We start from the raw sequence: 16,735 nt of genomic DNA on the forward strand, positions 1-16,735 counted from the left end.
TTCCCTAATGTAACTTATGTCAAAGTGAGAAGAAAGATGCCTTCACTGTTAACAGTGTTGTAAAGAGTGAAAAGTGTTTACAGTTTAAAAAGTGTTGTAAAGGTGAAAAAGACCATACTTTCTTACTAGATACTTTCTGCTGATGCAACTACAGATATTCTTTCTCTTTCACCCAGGTGGTTCTTCACTGCTGATGTGTGTCTGACAATCCAAGCTTCCTGAGGGACCTCTCCTGTGACTGTAAAATGGAGATGATACTGAAATCAGGAACAAGAAAATAGTGTGGAATGTGTTACGCCACAACTTTTTACAAACACACACTGTAAATTTTGCTCTAAGCATATTTACTGAGTTGAAAAATCTGAAGATAGGTTTATGTGGTTTTTCAACCTGTAATAATACACATATGCAAAGCTATGAGATAGGAAGTCTTTATAGCTACAAAGTGTTAATTGTTGGGGTCTCCTCCCCTGCCATGGAGCCCTGGGAGAGGGGCCCTGGGGGGGAGACACGGGGTTTCCCTGCCCCTGCTCAGATTCATTCCCCATTGGTTGGTTTGGGTTCCCCGGGGTGGCCAAGGACCCTCGGGTCCCGTGACTGCGGAGTTCCTGAGCAGAGCCCCGGCCATGCGGCTGGAGAAATAAACATCTCTGAAACATCTACCACGAATCTGTCCATATATACTTCGTTTCCACGGGACTCCTGGTTTGAAATATGCTTGTTGCAGTAATCCCCTCTGCAACAGTTAATGATCCTTTGAAACTGTGTATGGAAAGGCTTAGGATGACCAGGCAGGGATAAATACGATTACATACATTCAAAGAAGCTCCTCTGATTCCCAGCAACATGGTTTTATAAAAGATTACAGGAGTTCTCAGAATCTTGTCCAGGTAGATATCTTCTTGGTTATCTTCTAAAAACACTAAAAGGCTACTTTGGCAGATATTTTATAACTGTCCTATTAAAATAACACCATTTAAAAAAGAAGTATTTGGAATACAAAATGAGATGAAATGAGTCGAAACTTTATTCCAGAAGGAAGGTGCCATCTATGATGGAAATGCTTTAAGACCAGAAACAGCCATGGTTCTCTTTGGCAGTATTTAATAAAGTTTTGAATCATCATGATGGGTGACACCAACAAGTTTGTTGGTACTTGCAGTGATCTACATATGGTCTCATAACTAAAGAATTTGAATGATGACTGCACATACTATTCCTCTGGTGACTTGGATGGTTAATTCTTTGCTTGACAAACTGGGTGGCAACGAGCAGCAGCCTCCTTCAGCCATTTAAAGTCTTACAGAAGGTGTGGTTTTACACAGCATCTGGTTTTCTTGAGGGCATTATTTGGAGAACACAACCAGGAAGAACAAGGCTGGTGACATCCCAAGCCCACTATCAGTTTTTTCAGCTTAACAACATGGGAGAAAATTCCTAGATGATCTTACTGGATTTGTTGGAACAGAAGCATTTTGAGAGCTCTCATTCACTAAATAGTCTTAGAACAAACCAAGATATTAAGTGACAAGGATACTGATGAAAGATGCTGACATTTCTCCTTTTTGAAGGCTGATTTTGAGGCTAATTAGAATAGTTTGTTGTCTAGTGCTGTTTCTATGTCATTAATGTTTTAGTTTTATTTAGAAATGCCAGCTGTTACTGAATTGTACAAATGGATGAAGACTTAATTAGCAAGTGGTATTTTATAATAATTGAAGTCTAATGCTTAACAAAACATTGATTGAAATATTTGATACTAAACACTATACCATGCTATATCAGCTTTTCAACTTGCTAATGATGCCTGTGACTAAGTCAGGCTGTTTTCACAGTCTATTATTGTTGAAAGTAGCAAGTTAATAATGAAGACTGTAAACCCCTTTTTTTTAAACATGCAAAAACACTGAAATTGTTTTTACTTATTTAATAATTTGATGAAAATCATGTCGTTATTATATCATGTTAGTAAGAGTCATGGATTTTCAGTTGTGTGTTGGAAGATTGATTTTACAGGATTCTTTGAATCATCTTCCCTGTGAGTTGTTTTTTTTTACCTTTTTATTGCTTTTGCAGTGGAGTCATGGAGTAATCCACTAATGAAATCTATGGACTGTTTGTTATGTAAATGTGTTCATCAAGTTTAATTTGAGTCAGTAATGAGAACCAAAAAAATGGTAGCAATGATAGGACAGTTGGTAGGGCATGTGGAATGCTCCTCTTTTATAAAAGACATCTTTCGTGTTTTTTTAAACAGTAGTAATTGTTCATTAATATTTTGGGGAAAGGAGTCTGACATGCACATTGTCTCAGCAGGGTCCCTGACAATGACACACCTGTAGCAGGCTACTATTAAAAGACTGTAAAAGCATTGACAAGACAGGTAAGCTTGCTGGCTTTTTTTTTTTTTTTAACATGCTTTTTCTTCCTGTATGTTGTCACTGATAAACAAAACATTGATGAGTCAGTCACTTGCTGACTACTCATTTAGGCTTCCTGGCAGGAAGAACTGCAGATGCTATGGAACAGCTGCAGCCACGCCTGCTAGCCAACCATGCACAGCCGGTTTGCAAGGCAGAGGAGTTCAGGGCTCCGTGTAGGGAGCTGCCAGGGAATGGGCCAGGAAGCCAACAGGAGTGCAGTTAATCACCTCAACAGAAAAAACTGTATTTATTTCACAGACCTGTTCTGAGAAATCATCAGCATGAATACAAGCTGTTCCATGGAAATGTAATGTAAATATAGTGAATATTAATGACACCCAGTTGACCTCTGTGTCCAGCCTCTGCTGTGAGATGTAATCACAATTGCCTTATTGTAATGCCAGGAGATCTATAGAATTAAATCTCCTATGAGGTACTTCCAGTGTATTAAAAAAACATAAATTCAGTACGACTGAAATGGATTTGAAACATTATTCACGTCAGTACCATTTTCATGCTTTGCTGTAAGAAACTATAGAATTAAATGTGCTATTTATAAATTGCACAGAGACTCAAGATGTTATTTCACATCATCATAAGGAGATTATATATCTGAGCACTATGAGTTGTGAACACCTTACATGCGGTTAAATGGGATTTTATTTTACAGAAAATGTAAGCAAAAATGAAAAATGAGCCCCTTAACATGAATCATAACTACAATCCTTGTAGAGAGATATACATTTTACCTAGTTATGTATAAATCCATATTTACTGAAAAATGGAATGTGAGTCATGTGGGAAATAAAAAGATGACATATAATATGCAAATACCATAAAGACAAGTATTTTCATATAGCAATGCCACCAAATGCGATAATTTACTCGAATGGTGTATGAAGACAAAAACGTAAATAAAATTGCACCTAACAGTGAGAGAGAGTCAGGCCAGCTGTTAGGAAAAGACATTTCCTACTGCATCCCAAAACTTCAGTTTTAACTCTCTGATTACTTAGTTGTTGTATAGACTGTCACACTAGCCCCTCTTCAAAAATTGTGATGATGAGGACATTGCTCCTAACAGAGCCCTAGTTCAAATCTGAAGCACTCAGGAAGAAGGTTTTCTCAGAATCCATTCATTTCCTGTGAATTTTGCAACATCTAAATTTTGGTGCTTTAAGCATGTAATCCTTTAAGAGACATCTTTGCCCTGGCAAGGTAAGAAATGGGCACCTGTGAACTTCAGATGGTTTTACCTCAAAGGGCTAAATCTTTGAGCTTTAATCTGGTGATAGCACTTTTCCCTTCTTTGAAACAACTGATGCATTTCCCTGAACTGCTGTAAATCAAGTGTCAGGTTATCAATAATGGCAGCTTGCAAATTCCTGCAAGAATTGCTGAGTTCCAGACAGAATCCTGTGGAGATTACCTCTGCAGTGAGCACTAAAGGGCACAGCTCTGCAGCTCATTTCATCTCCTTGGCTTTCTCTTCTGTTTTGGATGTGCAAATAATGCTGTACTTGAAATTTTGGATGAACTCCTTAAATTATCAAAAATTAAATAAAGAGCCATTTTCTACACTAAGTTACTTTACTCTTTGTAATGTTGTTTGAGACAGAGGCATCCAGAGGCGACAGAGAAGTAAATAAATGAGCAGCTTCTCAGTGTCTGTCCTGAAGTTGGACAGATACAAGACTAAGGTCTCAAATGCACTTTGACAAATGGAGAGAAAAGAAATGCTGCAATTATTTGTGGGTTTATGCACTGCAAAAAAGAGACTTGGGGTGTCATACAGCAGTTACACAGCAGGTCAGCAGGATGCCAGCAGGATGCCAGCAGGATCCCATGGGCCTTCTTATTGACCAGAACTATTTTATTCTTCCTTCTACAGCTCTGCCTGCCTAGGTGAAGATTCCTGCTGTACCGCAAGCTCACTGAAGAAGGAGGTGTGGTCTGTGTTTCTATACCTTGTACAGTGCAAGTGGGTGCTGGCCCAATACTGAAGGTCCTGGTTCCTACAAGAACATACATACCAAAGCAATTCATGATAAGGCAGTTTGTTGGAATTGGAAAAAACAGTGAAGTTTCTTTAGTCCAGTGGACTAAACCACACCTGAAATAGCAAACTCTGTATGGACTCCATGGTGATTCCTCTTCAGTGGAGTGCTGATAAATCCTTCTGGCATCATCCTGGCAAATAAATTCAATTCAGTGGTATAGAATGAGTCACATCTTTCATATAAGCAGACAAAACTAATTTGTGCTAAAGCATTGCAAGGGGTTAAAGAATGAAGGAGAAACTATCATTGCAAACAAAATTTAAATCATTCAATAAGAATGTAATCTTCAAGTTTCCAATCCAAGTTGCTGTATGCTGAAGTGGCATGCCTGTTATTTCTAAATAAACGGTGGAGGAAAAAAGAAGTGAAAATCTCCACTCGGCACTGAATTTTAATTTTTTTGGTAGTCCGTTACGGCTCTCGGCCAGGACTACAGCCCCCAGCAGCCCCCGCGCGGTCCCGTCGCGCCCCAGGCGCGCACCCAGCGGGCCGCGCGCGCAGCGCTGTCGTGGCGCTCGCGGGTGAAGGGTCCGCGGCCGCCGCGCCGAGCCCCGCCGTGTTCCTGCGGCGCTCCCGGCCTCCTCCTCATCCTCCTCGTCTTCTTCCTCCTTCTCCTTGTCCCGCTCCTCCCGCGGCAGCTCAGGGCAGAGCCATGAGGCGCGCGGGGCTGGGTAAGCGCGGCGGCGGGGCCGGGCCGGGCCGCGACACGGGCAGACCCGGCCGCAGTCAGGGCTCGGGGCGGGGAGGCGTGAGAGGGGCTGTGCCCGTGGGTGCAGGGTTGCGGCAGAGCTCGGGAGCTTTGGCGGGGAAGGGCCATCACCTCTGCCTCTCCTTCTGGCCCAGCTGGATTTACGGAGCAGCACTAGGGTTTGTGGTTTATCATAGAATCATACGATTTGGTTTGGAAGTGACTTCAAAGACCATCTAGGTCCACCCCCCATGCCGTGATACCTTTCTCTAGACCAGGTTGCTCACAGCCCCATCCAACCTGGCCTTGAACACTTCCGGGGATGAGGCACCCACAGCTTCTGTGGGTGTTCCAGCGCCTCACCACCCTCGCAGTAAAGCATTCTTTCCTAATACTGCATTTAAACCTATTGTCTTTCAATTTGAACACATTTCCCTTGTCCTGTCACTACATGCTCTTGTAAATAGTTTTGCCCTATTTAGTTGTGCTGTTGTTTAGTTGTTCTAACACCATGTTAGTTTTAGATGTGTTCCCATGGATGGGCAGATTTGTTGCTCTTCAGTCAAGTCCTCTCCAAATTCAGAAATTGTTGGGTTTTTTTTGTTTTTCGGTTTTTCTTTTTTTTAGTACTTCTGTATGTTTTCCTGCCATGTTTGGGGAGTAAAAAGCCAATAATCCCAACTATTATAAATTTATTACAGATATAATCTGGTGCAAATTGAGAAATCCTTGCAGAGTTCCTGCTGAGTGTCTTGAGCAGCTCAGGCTGCATTTTTCAGCCAGCAGTCATGCTGATGACTATAAGGAAACTTTGAACTCCCACATCATGTTCTACAACCATGTGGGTGCTGTGACGGCACTGTATAGCTTAGGAGATGTGTGCGCTTCGGAAGTGTATGACTGAGTTCTGGGGCTTCCTCCTACAAAATATTTAGGGCTAAACCAGGTGTGTCTGACACTACCCTAGACTTACTCCTACACTTCAGATTTGTATTGTGCAGTAGTATTTTCATGAAATCAAACAAGTCTTGGGAAAGCTTCTTAGTTGATCAAGAGAGGTTGTAGGATGTTTATCATTAAAAAGTGGGCATTTGATAGTGCTTAGGTCTTCAGTCCTTTCCTTTGTCAGACTGACAGCTTGCTCTTGGGTGTGAGCTGAGAGAGGCTGGAGTGGAGGCCACCCAGCTCAGTGTGGTGTTTCTGAAGAGGTAATGGATGTTTATGCAGGAGTTCTGAAGAAAGAGCATGCTTGCTTCTAGGCTGTCTCTGGCAAACAATGCCTTAAGGATCATCCTGAAACTGCTTTTTAAAAAAATTTTCTGGAAGGCTAAGCAGAAAGCTCAAACGTCTGTTACCAGCTGCAGTAAAATATTCTGCTTTACCTTCGCATTTCAGCCGTCACTTCAGAACTATTTTTTATTTGGTAAGTTGGAAATAGAAACTGGGTACCAGCACCTCTGCAGTTGTCACCAGCTACCTGGTACCTCTCTCTTAGCCTGCAATTATGTTTGGTCATGTCCCTGTTACATGGCAATGAGCAGTGTTGCAGGAGAGCCCGTAGAACTGCCACACTGAAGTTTCTGTGTTTCCCATGAATAGTTGTAGCCAGGCTTCTTCCTTGTGCTTCCTATGACGTGAAAAGAAGCAGCTGTGCTGTTGAAAAGCTTTGGGGCACTTGTTCATGTCTGCATTGTCACAGTCCATTTAAGAGACCCAGTTTCAGTGTTTTGGCATGAAGCTGTATGGTATATTAACTTACAAACATAATCAAAATCATGGGTCACTTGGTAGGAAGCACTGTAGTTAGATGCACTTGTAAAATCAGACACAGTGAGAACAACCCTGACTCTCTAAATTACAACATTTTAGTCACATTTCTGTGTTAGGCATTGGTACTTTTAATTTAGGTCAGGGTAGAAAAGGCTTCTTGACTCACTGGGATGAAATAAAAACATACATTTCATTGCAGTCTACAACTTCCTTGTGAGGGGAAGAGGAGGGGCAGGCACTGATCTCTTCTCTGTGGTGACCAGTGACAGAACCCAAGGGAGTGGCCTGAAGTTGTAGCAGGGGAGGTTTAGGTTGGATATCAGTAAAAGGTTCATCACCCACAGGGTGGTTGGGCTCTGGAACAGGCTCCCCAGGGAGGTGGTCACAGCACCAAGCCTGGCAGAGTTCAAGAAGCAAACACTGTCAGCCACATGGTGTGACTCTTGGAAATGGTCCTGTGCAGAGCCAGGAACTGGACTTGGATGATCCTTGTGGGTCCCTTCTAACTCAGAAGATTCTGTAATTCGGTCTTGTTGAAGATCTGTCATTAGCTTAACATACAAATGAAAAAATCTTCATTATTAGATCTAAAGAATGGTTTAATGGGTAAATACAAAATTATATCATCAAAATAGCATTGTAATGCTCTATTTTAAAATATTAATATTATGTATGCCAAGCACACAATGAAGCTTTCTGAGATGGAGCTCCCAACGTGAATATGGTTGGTGTCTCTTCTCTCCTTTTACCTCAAAAAGAAAAAATTTACCTAAACACAAAAATCCTTAAAGTGTATTTAAAAGGCATTCAATTTAAGTGTGCCATTGTGACTAGGCAAAAAAATATTTATATATATTTGAAAAATATTTTTTAATGTTATAACTGCATTATTAGTTGAATTAATCTAGTGGGGTCTTTATCATAAAGCTTATAGTAGTTCTTTTCTGGTTGCCTTTCTAAGTCTTGATCTCTGCATTGTTTTCAGTTCTCAGATTTGAGGTCTATGACTGATTTTTGTCTCAACTGGACATGACTTTAATTCTCCTCTACCCATGCTGCTGTCCAGCTGCTGTCTGTAGGAGATGTTTATTAGAAGTTGGAGGAAGTGAAGGTGTGGGGCTGAGCAGCTTTCATTCGCTTCTGCCTTGCATACTGTGCTGACTCAGTTGTCTGGATGACAGTCCTGAAGCTCCATCACCCAAAAAACACAGGCAGGAGTGAGAACTGTGGAATGGTGACTGAAACAGCAGTGCTCTGCTCAGAGGCCTGACTTCTGCTCTAAGGTCTTGTTTGTAAAGAAACTCATGGGAGGATCATGGTATAGTTTCTCCTTTAAATGTGTGATCGAGTGATATTTGTCTTTGTTAGAGAATGGTCTTTCCTATTTTCAGTTTGGTTTACCATGTGTAATGGCCTCAGTGCTTCATTCCCATCTCCATGTAATGCCTGGATTGATTTCCATAGCACTCATCTGAAAACATTATCAAGGGAAAAAAATTACAGCCATTCCTCAGTTTCTCTTCTTTTATTTGCATATTGAAGGGTAACTTCTGCATTTGGAAAAAGATTGAGTCCCTGTTCCAGGAACATGCAGAACACTTGCTCCAGTGTGTTTTCTGTCTCTGACTACTGATTGTTGTGTTTACAGGTGATGCAGCAGCTGCAGGGAGCTATGGCTATACCAACAGTGGTTACAGTGTTTATGAAGAAGAGAATGACAGGTTAACAGAGAGTCTGCGTACGAAAGTCAGTGCCATTAAATCGGTACGTATTTAACTACAGTGGTATCGTCACATTCATTGAATCCAATTACCTGAATAAGGGAAGCAGTAGAATAGTTTAAAACAGAAATTTAGAACTGCGATGTGTTAACCTGTTTGGATGCCAAGTGACCACCAAAACTGCTTTATCACTCCTCAGGTGGAAGGATGAGGGAGGAACAAGTATGATTAAAGGTTCATGTATCAAGGGCAGGGAGAGATCGCTCACCAATTACCATTGTGGGCAAAACAGACTTGACTTATGGAAATTAATTTATTGACAGTCAAATCCGTGGGGTAATGAGAAATAAAGTCTTAAAACACCTTGCCACTACCCTTCCCTTTCTACTGGGCTCAACTTCACTCCCAATTTTCTCTACTTCCTACCCCTCAGTGGTGCACAGGAACAGGAAATGGGAATTGCGGTCAAAAAAAAAAATGTAATGTGAAAACAGCTCTTAGAAATAGCATGCTAATGTCCTCTGAAGGAGAAGTTTGGTGTTCTGATGATACCAATTCCTTTCAGAGATTTAGGACTTCTTTCAAACAAGTCTGACTGAAAGACAGCTCTGAGATTAAAGTTGTGTGTGTTTCTTGTTCTTAAAAGCTTAAAGTTTTATAAAGTACATTCCAGTGAATTTTTAGGCCTGAACTGACTTGAAGTCTTACTGCTAATACTGTTGATTAAAATTGGTTTAGTCTCAAAGAGGAATTAAACAAGTTTAGAATAAGAATATAAAACAAGGGAGTAAAAAAAAAGCTTTGACCTTTGTTATCAAATTTCATTTCTTGTCTCCTCCAGTGGTATGTTATGTTTCAAAATCTGTATATGTCAACAGTGCAGTTCATGGTGCCCCAAAGGAGCTCTTTCTGTAGTTGCATCTTTTAGTGCAATGTGATAATCTTTGTATATGGAATAGCCTTCCCCTAACCTTCCAAGAAGCCTCATGTAAAATCAGTTTCGCTCTTGATTGAAATGCACCAGTATGAGATAATGAGATTCAAGTTGTGACGTGTAAACAAATGGGTTTTGGCTAATCCAAAGTATGGGGGCATGGAGTGCATTTCCCTCCATCCTAGGAGTTGAGCAGGTTGTTCAAGGCCAGTGTGCTGATGTCAGAGGAAAAGCTGCTAAGAGTCAGGCTCAGTGCCAGTTCTCCCGTTTACCTCCAGAGCTGCTTTAAGCCAAGGCTCTTCTGGCTGGCTCCCACCTTTGCGGTGCTGCAGCTGTGTTGCAGCTCCAGCTGTGTCTGGTCTCATACCTCCCTGGTTCCAACCCTAACCTGACTTCACTTTCTGGCTTCACCTGAGACCTGTCTCAGGCTGCTGCCCGGGCTGTTGCTGGCCCTGGTCACTGTCTCAGGACTGCCTGTCCCTGGCCTGTGCAGCTTTCCTCCTTGTCCTGCAGCACCCTTCTGTTCTGGGACACAAAGTAGAGAAGGGCTACACAAGTTCGCTGAAGAAAGTCCCATTTATAGCACAGCAGCAGCTTGTCAAAAGAGACGTGTTTGCTGGTTACAAGTGTCAACTCCAGCAACACTGAGTCAAACCAATGCTTGTGGTTCTTTCTGCTGTGTGCCAGCAATTTTCACAGTTGTTCCAGGAAATGGGTAATTGATACTCCAGACTTGACTAGATCTTGAGTTTTTAAAAGTCCATGCAATAATTCAAGTAAGAGATTATCTGGAAAAGGGGAAGAGGAGCACTGAGTACTTTCTCTGACTCTTGAGATTCATCTAGTCAGATGAAAAATCTTTATTTCCTTAAGGGTTATTGATAGAACACTGTGCATGTTATTTTGTTTCTTGAAAATATCAGGTATTGCTTTCACTGGGGAAATGCTAGTCATGTCATGTATTTTCAGCTGGGTTCTCTAATCTATGTATAACTGATTACTCATATTTAATACTTCTTGTTTTATTTTGTTTGGGGTTTTTTTTCATAGCTTTCCATTGAAATTGGAACAGAAGTTAAAAACCAGAATAAAATGTTATCAGAAATGGTAAGTGTTGAATATCTAGCTTCCTTTAAATATGAGTCAGAATTAAGAAGTTAATAATGTAAAGCATCCTGTCTTTTAGTGTGAACATTTGTATTAAAATGTTGACAGCTTATTGTTGACTGTAATATGTGACTAATTTGTCAACAGTATCAGTATTTCTGTTCAAAAAGATAAGGTGTGCAAATACATTACTTTTAAGACACAACCAAGATCTTCATGCTTCAGATATGAGTATTGGTTTTCAATTAGCAAATGTATAGTATCATTAAAAAGGCAAATGCCTTTTTTGCTTACACTTTGCTTTGGCTTGGGGTAAAAATAGCACTGGATAAACTGTGAAAAAAACTGTGGAAAAAAAATATGGAAAAAAAACTGTGAAAGTTTTTCTTGGATAATTTTTGCCTCTAAAATAATTTTAGTTTTGGAAATTTTGAAAAAACAGGGAAAACTACACTTAGTAAGCTGTAAGGGTATTTCTTTTCTCAGAGTGACATTTTTTTGTTGTTTTGTTTGCTTGTTTGTTTTTTTTAAAATGTAGGAGAATGATTTTGACTCTACGGGTGGACTTCTAGGTGCAACTATGGGCAGACTAAGAACACTCTCCAGAGGAAGCCAGACAAAGCTATTATGCTACATGATGCTCTTTTCATTATTTGTTTTTTTTGTAATATACTGGATTATTAAACTGAGGTGATGCATGTTACCTCTGGTTTACATTGTGTAATTTCAGCTGTAGCCTTAGTTGATGAAGACATTGATCTAAAGTGGCACATTCTGTTGGTAAAACACAGTGAAATTGTTGTAAATTGCATTAACAATTAATGCGAAATTATATATCGTTTTCTTAATGTATCAGAATTTTTCCATCATCCCCTGTTTTGGGGGGATAATTTATAAATATGCAGAAACTGCTAGCATAGCATGATAGATTTTTTTTTAGGGGGAAAATAGTTTTTAGAATTGATTGAAAAAATTCAAAGAACAATGGTTATTTGAATATAAAGTAATTGCAAAATTTCGAGGCTTTATTTTTCATTCTGCTTTTCATTCTGGACCATGCTCTAAATTAGAGCTCCAGTTTCAGGCATATAGTAATTTCCTAGGTTGCAAAGACATGAAGAATATGTGGATCTTTCTAACTAGGTCTTGCCTGTGGATTTTTAAAAGGCTGGCCTGAAGCTAACAAGTGTAATAGTGGTACCCCCAAAAATTACTTTTGTGGTTAGATCTGATACTGTTTAAGTAGCTTAAACTACATGTTCTGGGGAGAAGTTACTTAAAACTGATTTTTATTTTTTAATTTAAATGTGACAGATCATGTTTACACATCTGCTCTTTTAAGCAAATGCCTTTCATCATTGGGACCAACCAATATGGACACAGTACAAATGTTTTCTTTATATTTAAAGTATTTAAAACTTAATGATTCCATTGAATCACTTGGACTTTTACCATTAGTATGTTTGCTTTTCAGTTAGTGATAGTCTCTAAATCTACAGTGCATGATGTCTGAAATACAATGGCAGATATTTTGAATTTTATATTAAAGTATATTATGATGCATTTGTTGGAAGTGCAGTCACAGTAAGGTACTTTATTTTGAAGACTTAGTTTTGGCTCACCAAGTAGTTTCTAATCATTGAGGCTATTACGTTGCTGAGTTTAACATTCAAAAAAAATTAAGTTTCCTAGATATTGAAATTGTATCTACAATTTTGGAAAACTTTTCTAGAAATACTGTATAATGTGTTGCCATTAATAACCAATTATGCACTTACAAATAAAGTGTCCTGTAGTATTATCCTAGTTAGTGTTGTTTATATACATTTTTTTCTACTGTAGAATAGCAGCGTATTTGTTTGGAAACGGTGCTGTATTTAAGGGGCAATTTTTATTTTTATAGTCAATAATACAGGCTGCCTCTTCCAGCTTAAATGGCTGTTTTAGGAAGAGTTTACCACACAGTTTTCATATTAACATGTTTATTTTTAATATTTTTCTTTAACAGTTATGCACAAAACATGGTACACTGCTGTTGAAGTTCAGGCCTCTGAAAGCTTCAGATACATTTAAACAGCTGTTTGTAGAATTCTGCAAATAAAAATCTAACACCACTACAATCACCAAAAATCCATGACAGAGTGTAGTACAAATTGATATGGATTTGGCAAAGATGACAGAGCTTATTTTGATGATTGCTTGCTAAGAGGGAAAGATAGGGAAGGTACCTGTAATTGAGAGGAAAGGTACTGTTCTAGGGTTTGATTCTGGCAGAGAATCATTTGTGCCATAATTGTTGATCTTGAAAGCAAAGCTATACTGAAATTAGATTAAGCTACATAGCTTTGTTCATATGGAAGTTCTGTTTCTTAATTGTCAGTTTAGATGCTCTAAAGTGTAGATAAAGCTTGATAAAGAACACATTTTTTTTCTGTGTGCTTAGCATGGGTCATTAGAAAACTTAAGTAACCTACTGAAAAAATGGGATGCAGGAGGCTGCAAGGTTTCAGAGTGCTTCATATCAACAAAAATTTGACACTGGAGAACACAGAATGTTAATGGTGAAAGACCTTGATGTGCATTTTGATGGCAAAATTACTGATCGATTTTCCACTTGAAGCGTACTGGCTGCTTGTCACCTTCAGTGTGCAGCACCAGTCATGCTCTTGCTTTCTTAATTTTCAAGGAAGAGTGGAGATGCATCACTATCTTGGAAGTATTTCCATGTATTTGCATATGATGGAAAGCATGGTTTCGTCTGTGCCACCTCCTATTGACACCAATCTTAAGTCTCTGCAGAAATATAAAGGATAGATTTAAACATTTGCATGTTGTTCTGATGGTGGACAGCTTGCTCAGAATTGCTTACACATTGCATGCAAATGCCAGATGCCTGCAGAACACCTCATCCACTGGTTCCTGGGCAGGTGCTCTGTGATGCTTCCCACAACACCCCCGCTGGTCCTGTTCCAAACCTGTAGGTGCCTAAGCCTGCAGCTGACCTGTAAGAGGGGAGGGAGCTTTTCCAGGGCCAGCAGCAAAAAGCGTTGCGGCACTTAAATTTGCTTAACTGTGGTAGAAGAGTCAACCAGCACGTGAATTACTGGAGAATTGTACAGAAAGGGTACAATTTCCATTCAGGTTTTCTAACCAATCCTGGTTTCCCTAATGGCTATGTAAGATCTGGTAAAAGCCTTATTAGTATTAGATAGTAGTGTTGTATAGTATTCTGGTATAGTTTTATATAGTCTATAAAGCTTCTGTGCTTTAAAAATGAATGGCTGCTTCAAGAATATTTACTCTTGATTTGATATTTCTGATCACACTCGTTTAAAACCTGCCATTACCATCACTAAGTCATCCCAAACATACTGCCTAAGTTCCCTGTGCTAGCCAGAGTGCAAACTACTGCAGCCTTGAGCAGTTTTACTCACAAATTTCTTCCCTCCTTTGGGGAGAAGAAAAAGCCACCACCAATAAAACTACCAGAACAATTCTTCTAAACTATCTCTACTTAGTAGCTGAAGATTCCCCACCTTCCTATGGGCCTTGCTGAAGGCAGCAGACCTGGAACAGTGGTAGGTTGCTTCTTACTGCTGCAGTGCTGTCTGCTTTATCAAGCTGCAGAAAGTCCCTGCCAATGCTCAGCATTTGGCATCTTCACTGTAGCAACAGCAAGTAACTAATCCTCAGAACTCCTCTGTGATGTCAATAGAAATCCTCTGCAGCAGGAATCCTGGACACGTGGGGCTTGTTTATATGAAGTTTTAAATAGGCAGTGGGGAGATCTGGCTTTGGTGGTGTGTGTGACAGACAAGTCAGGCTGTCACATACAAAGACACATCTCAAAAAACCAGAACACCTTTCATATGTTTTGTGCTTGTGTGTATCTTTATGAATTTGCTGACAATTATATTTTGGTCTCTATGGGTGAGATAAGGAATATTTCTTACAGAATCTACAGCCAGGTGACTAATGCTGATCTCTCCTCTGGGGACACAGGACAGAAGGTTTCCCCTAATTTAAGCGGATTAAGATGACAAAAGACTCAAATGATTTTAATCTAGCCAGCCCTATTCTGGGAAAGAAACTTGCTTTCATCCTAAGAAAACAGAACCATGGGATTAACTATCCTGCCAGAAACTCTGTAAGGAAGCTGGGGAAGAGGACATAGTAAAGTAAACTTGCATATCAGTTTTTTAATGTATGCGTATGGTTTGATAATTTATATCATTTTATTATGATAATTGATAAATTATTATTTATTTGATGATTTATTATCCAGAATGCATTATTAATACAGCACATAAATGTTTCTATGTATATAAATACTGTAATTTAATTGCTTTTGTAAGGGACATTGTTAGGCTACTGCTGTAAAGGCTTTTGATCTGGCATAGTAACATTTTGCTTTTAATCTCTGCATCACCTTTTTCCTGCCTCATGACAGAGCAGCACATTCTGAACTACCTGCAGCCTTGCTGAGGTGAGCACCAACCAGTGGTGGTTTCACCATGACCAAAGACCATGAGGAACTAGCCTGCAACACACCAGGCAGTTTGTAAAGGTGTCATTTTGAGGGACCAAACCTTTAGCTACTTGTTGAGTGTTGTTGAATGCTGTTTTCTGTAGAGAGGGGGAGTTAAACTGAGGAAGGAGAGAAATCCAACTATTGTGTTCTGTCCTTCTAAAACCCTCCTTGCAAAGAGTTCCCTTACATTTGGGAAATTCCATGTGTCTGAAATATTGACTGTAAATTATAAGACTACTCAACCAAATCAAAAGGTGTAAAGGGTAAAAATTAATCCACTTTTTGATGAATAAAAGCAAAAATTCCTTCAATAGCAAGTTAAAAAACTTCACGTAGGAGGGAGGGTGAGGAGCCAATTCCCACCAACCAAACTCAACCCAGGTTATCAATAACTTCTAGTTACATAGCAACAGGAACAAAAAAAGTCCATGTTGTCAAATCATGTTTCCCATCTCCATAGGAACCATGTCATACAGCTTTCAGAAATGTGTCAAGCACTGCTTGAAGGAGAAAAAACAAGCTCCCTTTAATCTTGGACTACCCTAATTTGAAGGCTATCAGACAACAAAGTTGTTCTAATGATTAAGAGACCTCTAATTTACAGCCTGAATGTGTTTCTGAGTAGTGTAATCCAAAATAGTCTGCATCTTAGCATTCCTCTCTTGGCTGGTGTTGACACCTCTGCACCCTGAGCACCATTTGGACCTTGTTTTGCACAAGCTAAGCCATGTCTCTTACCCTGCCCCTAAAACTTTTGGTGCTAGTTTTCCTGAAAATCAGGGCTGGTCCTTATTGCTGCCTGAGCTCTCCCATGTGTGCAATTTCCCTAGCCATAAAGCAGGGACAGGTACCTGTTCACAGCACAAGGAAACTTTCAGATCTTGTAGTGTGCTATGTAGGTGTTGAGGTTGCAGCTCATGGCACACTAAATCTGTCTGTAGCTTCAAGCTGGTAAAATGTGATTGTGTTTGCAGTTGTGCCTTCCAGTACCATTTATTACGTGCAGCTGAGAAGCTGGGCCTGCTCTGGGAGCTGCTCTACAGTACATTTTCCTCTGGAAAACCATATGGCATTGAACTGAACAAGCCCTTTCTGTTCCCAAACACCCTGAGTGGAGCCTGCTACACGATCTTTGATGCAGGTGTCATCACCAAACTTCAAACTCCTGCAAAAATAAGTAATTTTCTTTCCCTTTTCTAGCAGTGATCAGTGCTGGTCAGACATGGGGAAGAAAGTGAGTTTTGGTGACTTAAGCCCTGGTTTCCCCTAACAGCCTGGCTTCATGGCAGTGGTCCCTCAGAGATGCTGCTCTCTGCTTCCCTGGTTAGAAGGCCATTGGTAAATTCTTACCAAAGTTTGTGTGGCTCAGAGTAGCACTGCTTCCCAAGCCAGAACTGCTTCTTTTCAGCAAAAATTGCACTTGATTACAAAACCTTTGCCCTTTTTTCCTTGACTAATGATTTTTAGATTTTAACTATTTTAAGGTTTCATTCCTGGCAGG

General features: G+C 40.0%; 2 protein-coding genes across 3 annotated transcripts in view; one reads left to right on the forward strand and one right to left on the reverse strand.

The window, feature by feature from the left end:
- The first annotated feature begins 4,963 nt into the window (after positions 1-4,963).
- BET1 (Bet1 golgi vesicular membrane trafficking protein) lies at positions 4,964-12,509 on the forward strand. Its single transcript, XM_042043705.1, has 4 exons — positions 4,964-5,154; positions 8,590-8,705; positions 10,647-10,703; positions 11,242-12,509. Exons 1-4 carry the CDS (start codon positions 5,136-5,138, stop codon positions 11,395-11,397), a joined length of 348 nt encoding a protein of 115 aa, XP_041899639.1. The 5' UTR covers positions 4,964-5,135; the 3' UTR covers positions 11,398-12,509.
- A 159-nt stretch (positions 12,510-12,668) lies between these two features.
- Positions 12,669-16,735, reverse strand: part of LOC121671667 (probable acyl-CoA dehydrogenase 6) — an 81,473-nt gene continuing 77,406 nt past the window's right edge. For both annotated transcript variants that reach the window (XM_042043699.1, XM_042043702.1), the window contains one exon: positions 12,669-13,496. In XM_042043699.1, coding sequence (XP_041899633.1) covers positions 13,409-13,496 — 88 coding nt within the window. In that variant the 3' untranslated portion in view covers positions 12,669-13,408. The remainder of the gene's footprint in view (positions 13,497-16,735) is intronic.

The sequence above is a fragment of the Corvus kubaryi genome, unplaced genomic scaffold (assembly GCF_017639235.1).
Source record: "Corvus kubaryi isolate FWS band 111438036 unplaced genomic scaffold, C.kubaryi_AGA036_p1.0 37398, whole genome shotgun sequence".
NCBI classification, from domain to species: domain Eukaryota; kingdom Metazoa; phylum Chordata; class Aves; order Passeriformes; family Corvidae; genus Corvus; species Corvus kubaryi.

Coding starts and splice junctions, on each gene's coding strand:
- BET1 (XM_042043705.1), top strand. Junction 8,706..10,646: donor AAGTCAGTGCCATTAAATCG/GTACGTATTTAA, acceptor TTTTTTTCATAG/CTTTCCATTGAAATTGGAAC. Junction 10,704..11,241: donor ATAAAATGTTATCAGAAATG/GTAAGTGTTGAA, acceptor TTTAAAATGTAG/GAGAATGATTTTGACTCTAC.